The sequence below is a fragment of the Myotis davidii genome, unplaced genomic scaffold (genome assembly GCF_000327345.1).
Source record: "Myotis davidii unplaced genomic scaffold, ASM32734v1 scaffold187, whole genome shotgun sequence".
Taxonomy (NCBI): Eukaryota; Metazoa; Chordata; class Mammalia; order Chiroptera; family Vespertilionidae; genus Myotis; species Myotis davidii.
Genome location: NW_006383018.1, coordinates 7487397 through 7498829, shown reverse-complemented (window position 1 = coordinate 7498829; position 11433 = coordinate 7487397). Strand labels below are relative to the sequence as shown.

Below are 11433 nucleotides of genomic sequence, written 5' to 3'. Positions count from 1 at the left end.
AGTGACAGATTTATTTGGAGAGTGTCAATGTCGCTGAACTTAACGGTAGTGGTTAAATGTTCATTCAGTCTTAAACACTAAAGCAATTTCTATTTGGATAATCTATATTGTCAGTGTTATTAAATCTGATGTAAAATATGTTTGAGATAGAAAATATGTTTAGCAAGAAGATAAATTCAGTAATTAGTCTCGTATCACTGGACTATACCTTAGGAAAACTTGAAATAGGTGGTAGGTAAATCGGCATGTTTAGATAAATAAACCCCTTCTCTAATGACTTATCAATTAGTGACACAACTAAATATAACTAACTGGGAAACTCCTTAGCTTTTCTAAAGCTGTTTAATCCAAATGTACACATATGCACTAATAACGAACATATAGGGTAGCAGGTTACTGAAAATGGAAGCAGATAGGCTAGACTCAAGGGCCTCATGAACATTTGTAATCATTTGCTTAGGAAGAGGCACGTCAATTTTTATTCCTATTTTAAAATCCCAGACTGATTTAAATCAATAGACCTGAGCTCTGGAGGAAATGTGCCTCAAAACACGTTTTTGGACTATAGATTACATTTCAGGAAGCCTTCACATACGTAGAATAAGCAAAGGTGGAAAGATGTTTTTACATAGTAGGAGCAAAGAACTTCATATGCCTTTTGCCATATATAAAATGTCTCGCTCAGCCCTGGCCAGTGACCAGAGAGTTGGCCTTCGCATCCCAGGGTCCCTATCACAATTTAAATTAATATTTTCTATAAAATAACTCCCAAATTACCCAGAGGACGAGTTTCTCCTGCAACTTTTACATGAGTTAAAAATAACCAGATGAAACAGCTTTAAACATGGTAATTTATTTTACTCAATTGTTTAAATCCATTATTTAAAAATGTTCAAAAGGCACTTTAAAAAACATATTTAAAAATACATTTCTCTGACTTATCGGTGATCACTTAAAATAAGCAAGTCACCAGACATTGTTAAACCATTCATGACACTATTACCTTACATAGTTTTTAAATTCCAAAACACAAACATTCACTGTGTAATATAGCACACTGCTTAGCAGTAAGATTAGTTTCCCTCTAATAACATACCTTATATGAATTATTAATTTGCAGGGCCCTGCAAAGTTATTTAAACTGTACTGATATAAACTGAAAACTAGAGAGGTAAAGAAGTTGAAACAGAACACTAGTTTTAGATTGGTTTCTCTATAGAGAATCGGTAAAATTTCTTAGTCTAATCTGTATTAAAATTTCTATTTCAACATAAGTAATTATATAAACATAAGTAATTTTAAAGAAAAGTTACATTTTAGCATAAATTAAACCACAGGTTATCCCCCAGATTTATTAAGTATGTTTCTGTCAGGCCTACTATAAAGTAGAGAAATCAGGCAAATGAGTTTTTTGGTTTGTTTTGTGAAAGGGGGGAGGTGGAATATAAATAACTTTACTTCATTTAATAATTATATATCTAGAATTAGTTTAAAATTGTAGACTTTTAAGTAGGGCAATATTCGGAGAGCCAGCAGACATTATTCTTAGACAGATTTTTACTTCTAAACTCATAGGGAAACTTAAAGTTAATAGGTATGAAATTATCAATAAGCAATGCAAATTCTAATCACTAATAACAGCTAATTAACCTTGTAAAGGCAATATTAAGAGTAGTTGGCAGGGTGGGAGGAAGAGAAGTTAGAAAATGGAGAATAGTTTTAGAAAATAAAGAAAGGGCAATCAATACAAAGAAGCAGAAACTGTCAAAGACATAATACTCTAAACTGAAAATTTAAATGGAGAATAAAAGGACAGATTTTATCGAATCAATCAAGTGAGGGATTTTCAATCTTCAAGCTGGTAATATATAGGATGTCCCCCCAAAAATGTAATAATTACTAATTCCAAAAAAGTGTGTATACATTTTTTGGGGACACTGCTGTTTGACAGGCTCAAGGAAGTGAAAAATTAACACTCAAAAACAATTATGAAAATAATCAGTTAGCAAATTAAATGCCCAAATCCAATAACCATATTCCAAAAAATATTCAAAACTGGTCAGTGATTTATTTTCTAATCTTCTTATAGTAGCAAATGCTCCTCTGAAATTTAAAGCATCTAAAAACAATTAATTTAACTCTGGGACAACAATCTGCTTTGCATCATCTATGAACTTCCCAATTGAAAATACAAGCATACTGTAATGGAGAGGCCACATTAAAATCATTTATCCAAATGACAGAGATCTTAATTTAAAATATAAGTCAGTATTATCTGTATTATCTGAAATCTGTTTTTATGTACTTTATCAAATACTTGAATTTTTTGCTTTTTAAGGTCATGTAGGACAGTCAACTGATTTTAAAAGTAATGAAATTTTGATAGTGTCAAAATTAGCAAAAAAACCCCCAACCCATTATGCATATTGTAAAAGAGTATTTTGCTATCTCTATTTAAACATTTTTATTAACAACAGTGGGCATTTGGGATGACACTCATTTAGGATGTTTTTAATGAATTAGTACTACTTAATGAATCCTTCCTGCACTAATGTGAAATTCCTAAACTCAAAGAACTATAGATTTTACGGTGTGGGTCCTGATGTTAGTCACTCTGAAGAAGCTAAAGAATTTTGCCAAAATAAATGATCCACTGACCCTTTAAATCAGCTTTAAAGTCTTACATTTACTTTAAAAATGGACTACACTTACTTTAAAAATGCCTTATCTAAATCTTTGAAAGATACTTTACTTACACAGCAGTCAATCCTTAGTATGTCCCAAGGATCACCTGCATCAGAATCACACAGAGCTTATTAGGTTCTCAAACTAGGATGAATAAGCCTCACCCGGAGGGCTTGTTTAAACATGACTCTAGCCTCCAGTAGGTATGAGCAAGGCCCAGGAGATGGCATTTCCAACAATTTCCCAAACGATACTGATACATTGTAGATTTAGACCACACTTTGAGAACCACAGTCTAAGGGTATCTAGTAAGAATGAAAAATAGTCCTGGGTCCCATGCTAGATTCAGAATTTCTGGGCTTGGGGTCTTGAAACTGGTGTTTTAACAAGTTCCCGGGTAAGAGTATAAAAACCACAATCTGAGAAGCATCATGACAAGTTGGTTAATTTTACTATTATTGGCCAATGTATCTATCACATGTCAGTAAGTAAAAATGGAAAAAATGCTAAATGACTAACCTCTGGGCTGATACGGTACAAAGAACACATAGGCTTTGAGTAGAAATCCCAGCTATTACTTATTAGCTTTGTGACAGTGGAAAATGTACTTTAACTCTGAGCCTCAGTTTTCACATCCATAATATGGGAATAGCATCCAATTTGTGAGGATTAACACTAATGTACAAAGAGTATCTAAGCACAGTAATTGGCAAATAATATGCATCAGATAAAAACTAGCTATTACTTATAAGAAATGAATAAAATATTTCCTTCAATATCTGATTTGATTAAAGCAATTTTTCATTCATTTGAAACAAATATTTACACTCCAAGTTAACAGACTAAAACCTTATATTTATTGCTTCATACTCTGGGCCAGACAGTATTCTAAAAGCCATACATATATTCACTCATTTAATCCTCATAAAATTCCTGTGAGGTAGGTAGTGTTACTGTCCCTAATTTACAGATGAGGAAATTGAGGCACAGAGAGATTAAGGAAATTGCTCAAGGTTACAAAACTAGTAAGTGATGAAGCGAGAATTTAAACCCAGGTAGTCTAACTCAGGACCCCAGGATTTATCACAATGTTCATTTCCTTTGAGTAAATTTTAAGGTTTTTGGATGTTTATAATAAACTATTTATACTTCTAGTACAGAAAAGTAGCAAATATGGACTCAGATAAATTCATATCCACACCAAAGCAAAGAGCTGTTCAAGAACAGAGTGAATGCCTTAAAATTTTAGCAGATGACCATCATGAAAACAATAAAAAACAATTTAATAGGTAAAAATTGGTGTGAGTTTTCACTACATAGACATAGTATCCATAATTGGCCACTAAGATGAACATTCTCTCAACTATACCATCTAAAGAGGTCATAGTTTTGACATGTTTTGGCACAATAAATATAAACTATTTAGCTAAACATAAGAGTCAATGGTGTGACAGCCATGTGAAATTAGCATGATAAACATAAGAGAAATATAAATCAGTTGTACCATTTATGATAATCTTACAGAAAGTCTGTAAAATATTGTTATGATACACTCAGGTAATATGCTAAAGATAACAAAAAACCATTTTTTTTTTCCCTTCCAGAAACTCTTTAAATAGAGGGTCACTAAAATAAGAACAAAATATTCATGAATGTGTTTTTGATGACAGTCTTGAATGGGTATTCTGCTCAACTGGAATTATCTATCTATTGGCAATACAATCATCCCCAAATAGAGGATGGGACAAAATAGCATTTATTCTTGTATTATTTATTAATTATTGTATTATTTTCTATATGAACACCTGTATACCTACTTTTGCCCCACCCTGTACATAAATCAGCATCAAATTTAGATATTAGTCATAAAATAAGCATTTTGTCTTTTAATACCTGACATATTTCAGCTTGTTTAAGCATTGTGCATTTTCTAATGTTTTTAATTAACTCTGGTCAAAATCTCGCATTCAAATTATTTTGCCAGTGTAATTAATAACCACCTTAGATCCTAAAAATGAATTTTAAAACTGCTTTAAAGAAGTTATGAAAGGCACAAAACAAGTTATCTCTCAACAGGATAAGAATTAAAAAAACTATAATTATGTAGTTGGAAAGAGTTTTAAATGATCACTTAAAAGTGTAGCTTAGTAATTCCTGAGTGGCAGTGATATCAAAAAACATTCCCCAAGCAGCATTAAAGTTACTATTTATTAGTTACCCATAATTAACAATGGGTAAATATGGGAACAAAATATTTAATCAAATGCTTTAAAGCTCTGAGTAAATATTAATAGTTGAAAATGGTATCCAAGAATGGTTAAACATATTTAGAAGAGACAATGGCGACTCAGCATAGTACCTTAGATATATTGCGGTTTCAGTTCCAGACCACCACGATAAAGCAAGTGTCGCAATAAAGCGAGTCGTTATCTTTTTTTTTTTTTCTTGAGGAGAGAAAATTTTTTCTTGCCTTGTAAAAGGCGCAACATCTGTGAAGTACATAAAGCAATAAAACGAGGTATATCTATATGGTTAACTATTAATTAGAACCAAGTATATATATATATTATAATCAAGGTCCATGATCATTTCAAAATGTGGTTTTATTAATGCGCATTAGGATGAGTGCCATTCTTATTCTACCTTCTTCTTCTGAAATACTGCCAATTTTAAACAGTCACAGCAAAATTTAGATTAGCCAAAACTACACACGGGTATGTATTGGGAGAGGAGGGGTTCATTTATACCATACTGTGAATATAAACTCATGTCTTGAGTTTATAAACAACACTGAACAACAATACTTCCTTCTAAAATTTTAAGGCAGATCTGTTTAGCATCATGTGTGTGTTATTAAATATGGTACAGTGTAGTTTTAGCAACTGTTTTAACTTCCCAGTGAAAATAATACATGTGGTCAGAAACAGGCAACAAAATCTTTTTAGCCCCTCTGCCTTACCAACATTATGAAAACACAAGTAATATATATATTACTGTATCAAAACACATTTTAACAGACTTCACAGCTTATTAAAGCTTCAGTTTATAGGCATTCATATGAAAGATTTCTAATACGGAATGTTCGTTTAGAATTCTTCACTGGGCTTCCAGTGTTCTACATCAGAAATGCAGAAGTTCTTCTTCAGTGCAATGTTAGACATTTTACCTCTGTTCATTTATGCTTTTCTTTCAAGGTTTCCCAAATTTTACTTTGGATCTTCATTTTTGTATGCTTGACTTATTTCCTTCCGTGTATTTTCAGGTAAGGCAGGTTGATATCTGTATAAATATCCATATGGACGAAGATGATAAACGAGGTATTCTAACTCATACATGGTTGTAGGATCAACATAGTGAAAAGAAACTGCAAGATCAGAACAGCAACCAGGACCCTAAAAAAGTAAAGGAAACAGACATTATTAAGTAAGTAGCACATTATTAAAATCCAGTACGCACAAAGTGATAAAGGAAACACTAATTTTAACAGAATCCAATAATTAAAGCTGGCAAGGTTTAAAAAGGCACCTAATTTATTAGACCTGGAAGAAAGGATTTTTTAAAGTTCCTAATGATTTAAAACCAAATATGAAATTGCTAAAGCATTTCAAATTGAAATAATATTCTCTTACTCTATAGTGTTTCAGCAGAAAAAAAATCTTGAGACTTTTTTCAATACAAAGGATAAAGCTCTGTTTCTTCAAGTTTTGCCTTCTCTTCATAATTTTCTCACTATCAATTTTCGTTTGGCTGAGCTCCAGAAAGGTGCCTTCAGAACATTCAGTAACTAGAAAGCCTTGCCTATTTTTTTTTTTGAAAGCCTTGCCTATTATGTTTCTGCAATCTAATACTTCATCTACACATTAACCCAAATAGTAGGAGAGGAAGTTTTGAGTCAAACCTAGGTTTGAATCCAAATTTTGCCTACTGGTGTATGACATTGGCAAGTTATTAAATCTTTATAAGCATCAATTTCCCCATCTGCAAAAGATGGTTAAAGGAGATAATATGCATAAAATGCTTAGGACTATGCTTTGCCTATAAAATATGCTCAATAAATGTCAGCTATTATTGATAGAACAATCACATTCAGGTGGTCCTCAGTAAGAGTTTAAACCTTCATTCACACTTACGTAATTCTCATACATTCCTAATACAGTTGGTATGAGAAGAAGTTTAAAACAAAACAAAATAAAAATACAACAAACAAGAATGAAAACACATAAAAATATAGAAAACTGGGGAAAAAAAACCTGGTCATAGAATTAAACAATCACAGGTCACTTGGGGATCAGAACTGGTATCTGGAGAATGTTTCTGGTGACGCCAACAAAATTGGGATCCTATCTAATGTCTTTGCAAGGACCCAAGGAGAAAGACAGTCTGGTAAGTTACCACAGAAGATTCATATTGACCTACTAAATTGAACATTTAATAATTTATGTTTGGAAGTACGCAGCTTACAATGCTTAAAAATTATCAAGAAATTATTCATTGTATTTTCTCTGGCCTAATTCTCAACTTTTCCTTTGAAACACTGTGAAATCTTGGACAACTATGTAGGCACTGAAATATTATCTGGTGCCTACTTTTTAAAGCTTGAGGGAACATAATAGAAACAAATATGAAAAGTAACTGTAAGTCAACTTGTGATTACCTCTGTACAATAAGTATATATGACCCACATACTGTCGTTTAATATTTTCTAATAGCCACATTTAAAAAGTAAAAGTAGGTGAAATTAATTTAATGTAATTTAATCTTACTGAATAAATCCATATTATTTTTTTCAATATGTAATATTTTTAAAATTATTAATGAAATAATTCTTTTCAGTTGTGCTAAGACCTTGAAATCAGTTATTAATTTTATAATTAAAGCACATCTCAATGTGAACTTGTCACATTTCAAGTCCTCAATGGTTTAATGTTAGTGGCTATATACTGGCCAGTACATACTGAACTAAAAAACCAGAACAAGAGTAGTTAGTTTTAAATTGCTGATCCTCTATGGAAGCAATTTTATTTGACTCTGAAATATTGTAATAATATTTTTACAAGATTTATTGCATTAATTATGTTACACTCTATTGTATTATTGCTTTTTAATGGATGGTCAGAATACTGTTATTATTAAGCACTATAAGCAACAAAATATAATAAAACAGCCACAATTACTAAAAATAAAAAAGTTCTTTGCATATTATTATGGTTATTTAAAAAACTCAAGAGTCAAGTGAAAAATCATCCAAAATAAGGAATCTAAGAACATAGCCAGATTTTAAAGATGCTTTAAAAAACCAAAAGCTTTCATATATATAGGCTAAGAAGTTTTAAGGAAGAGTCTAAGTAGAATAGTAACAAAAATATTAGATACCTAGGGAAATACTTAAGAAGGAATAAAATTCTGAAGAAAATTATAAAGCTTCACTAGGGGACCTAAAAGGCAAACTAAAAAATCCTGGGCAATTATGTCCACTGTCCTTAAATTAATAAATTTATACTCAAGGAAAACAACATAAGAGTTGCCAGAACAGTCTTAGATTAATAACTTAAATATTTTGTAAAGCTACAAGGTTATAAACATATGGTGCTGAGCCAAACCAAATGGAACAATGGAACAGAACTTGAAATTCAGACACTGATCCTACACTATACCATAGTGTATGATAAAGGAGGTATTTTAAATCAGTAATGAAAAAATGGTATTGAAATAATTAGTTAACAATTTTTTAAAAAATCAGGAGCTCTCTACCTCATCATATGCTAGTAAGTTTCAGATGAATTAGTTAATGTAAATAAAACTGACAAAATAATAGAATAAGTCATATTTAATCATTTCTGACCTATGAAAGAGGCAATTTCACATGTAGGAAATATTTATATACATAGGCAAAAGTAGGTTTACAGTTGTTCATAGCCTATATAATAAAAGAGAAACATGCAAATTAACCACCCCTCTACTATGCTCAAGCCACGCCCACAAGCCAATCAAGAGCGAGTATGCAAATTAACCCAACTAAGAGGGCGGCGGCAACGGAGCTGGAGCCAGCAGGAGGCTTGGGTTGTCCCCGGCAATGGAGGAAGCCAAGCTTCCCACATGCCCTGGCCAGCCCTCGGCTCTGCTCAAGGCTATAAAGTTTCAATTATAGAAGATAAATAAATCCCTGGAAAAAAAAAAGAAAGAAAGAAAAAAAGGAGAGGCTGGGAGCTTGGGTCGCTGGGGGGCTTGGCCAGCCTGCAAACAGCCATCCGTCCCTCACCCAGGCTGGCCACACTCCCATGGGGTGAGGGTCCCCGCTGGGGGGGTTGGCCTGCCTGCAAAGAGCCCTCAGCCCTTCACCCAGGCTGGCCAGGCACCCCACGGGGACCCCCACCCTGATCTGAGACCCCCTTCAGGGCATACCAGCCGACCCCCACCCCTGCACCAGGCCTCTATCCTGTATAATAAAAGGGTAATGTGCAAATTGACCCTAACAGCAGAACGACTGGGATACTGGTCACTATGACACACACTGACCACCAGGGGGCAGACGCTCAATGCAGGAGCTGCCTTCTGGTGGTCAGTGAGCTCCCACAGGGGCAGCTCTGCTCAGCCACAAGCCAGGCTGGCGGTTGCCAGTACAGTGGTGGTGGCGGGAGTCTCTCCTGCCTCCTCAGCAGCGCTAAGGATGTCCGACTGCAGCTTAGGCCTGCTCCCCGCTGGCAAGTGGACATCCCCTGAGGGCTGCCGGGCTGCCAGAAGGATGTCTGACTGCCAGCTTAGGCCCGATCCCCCCCGGGGAGCTGGCCTAAGCTAGCAGGTGAACATCCCCCGAGGGGTCCTATACTGCGAGAGGGCACAGGCCGGGCTGAAGGACTTCCCCCCGCCCCCGAGTGCACAAATTTTTGTGCACCAGGCCTCTAATGGAAAAATAAAATAATACAAGGATAAACTGTTTCAGATACTCTAAACTGTAAACCTATTTTTGCCTACCCCTTTTGTGTGCGCATGTGCGCATTTACATATAAATATAAATACACACACACATCTATTTTAAATCCACTGTATCATGACTGCAAATTCTCTGGTGACAAGTCTATTTCTAGAGAAAAGACTCACTTGTAGGGAATTAAGAAGGTGGAATGAGAAGGGAACTGTATGAAAAGTAAAGTTCTGAACAACCAACTTAAGACCATAAACTCCGATCAACTAGAATATTTTACATTCTCACTTGCAATATAAAATTTATCTACACTGTATTTTTAGTGATTACTACAGAGAATGTATGTATGATATTTAGGATGGCTTTAAAATAGTAACTCAGGGAGAAAAAGTAATAAATAATGGATGAGTACTAGAAGTTTGATTTCACATTGGGTTTATTTAGAATCTAAGAAAGAAGAGGCAACATTGGAAGTCTGGGTCAGTATTGGCATTCCCAAATCTATTTTATAGTTTTCAATATAACTGAATAAATTTTTACATAAAAAACTAGTTTTTGCCACCCATTTTAAAAATGACTACAATTTAAATAAAAGGTACACTATAAGCCCTGGCCAGGTGGCTCGGCTGGAGCATCGTCCTGTACACCAAAAGGTTGCAGGTTTGATTCCTGGTTAGGATACCTAAACTTCAGGCTGCTCTCGATGGAAAACAAACAAAAAAGCCCCTGGTCAAGAACTATTATTTTGGTGATGATTTGAAAGTGCTGGCCTTTCTTGTGGACTGAAGGGTCCTGGGTTTGATTCCAGTCAAGGTCATATACCTCAGTTGCAGGCTCTTTCTGGGCCCAGGCCCTGGTCAAGGTTCATGCAATAGGTAACCAATCAATGTGTCTCTCACACTGATAGTTCTGTCTTTCCCTCTCTCTAAAAATCAATGAAAAAAATATCCTCAGGCGAGGATTAAAAAAAAAGTTCTAGTCTGTGAAGAGAATGATGGCATGACGTATCTTATTTTTATCATAGGGCCAGAGAAAAGAAGGCACAGGATTCTAGTAACTTGCCTAGAGGCATTATCAATTAACTTGAGGCCTGGCCTGCGTCCTCTCACAATCCGGGACCCCTTGGGGGATGTTGGACTACTGGTTTCGGCCCTGAGGGACGTAAAGGTGTGCAAAGCAGCAGGCGGCTGGGGTGCTGCTCCCACTCATCCTGGCCCTGCTGAGCCTGCTGTCGCTCGGTGGCACTGCTGCAGAGGCGGGAGGGGTTCGCGCTGCTGCAGCTATGTTCGCCATATGTGAGCCTGGTGTCTGGTGCCCATTGGTCAGCTAAGCGGTGCTCCCACTATGGGGTGCACTGACCACCAGGAGGCAGCTCCTGCGTTGAGTATCTGTACCCCTGGTAGTCAGTGCACATCATAGCTATGGGCTGGTTGTCCGGTCATCCAGTTGCTTAGGCTTTTATATACATAGACCAGAGGCCTGGTGCACAAATTCATGCACCAGTGGGGTCCCTCGGTCTGACCTGAGGGATTGGGCCAAAACCGGCTCTCAGACATCCCCCAAGAGGCCACCTGTGCATGATCGGGGCCAGAGAGGAACCGCGGGAGGGCTCCAGGGTGGGTCTGGCCCGTCTCGCTCAGTCCCGATCGACCGGACCCCACCAGCAAGCTAACCTACCGTATTTGCCGGCGTATAAGACGATTTTTTGGCCCTGAAAAATATGCCTCCAAGTGGGGGGTCGTCTTATACGCCAGGTACACTTCAGATAGACTGCCCATAGTGCTTGCCCCGTGCCATAGTGGCCTCCCGATGCCCGCCCACTTCAT

At 36.0% G+C, this 11433-nt stretch overlaps 1 protein-coding gene across 4 annotated transcripts in view; it reads right to left on the bottom strand.

Annotated features, from left to right (window-relative positions):
• Window positions 1–833: 833 nt before the first annotated feature.
• Window positions 834–11433, bottom strand: part of C1GALT1 (core 1 synthase, glycoprotein-N-acetylgalactosamine 3-beta-galactosyltransferase 1) — a 21731-nt gene continuing 11131 nt past the window's right edge. For 3 of the 4 annotated variants that reach the window (XM_015558331.1, XM_015558328.1, XM_015558330.1), the window contains exons 4-5: window positions 5852–6077; window positions 834–5174 (exon numbers count right to left, since the gene is read on the bottom strand). In XM_015558331.1, the coding sequence (XP_015413817.1) occupies window positions 5892–6077 (186 nt within the window). In that variant the 3' untranslated portion in view covers window positions 834–5174; window positions 5852–5891. The remainder of the gene's footprint in view (window positions 5175–5851; window positions 6078–11433) is intronic. The other variant, XR_001512433.1, reaches the window with a different exon arrangement.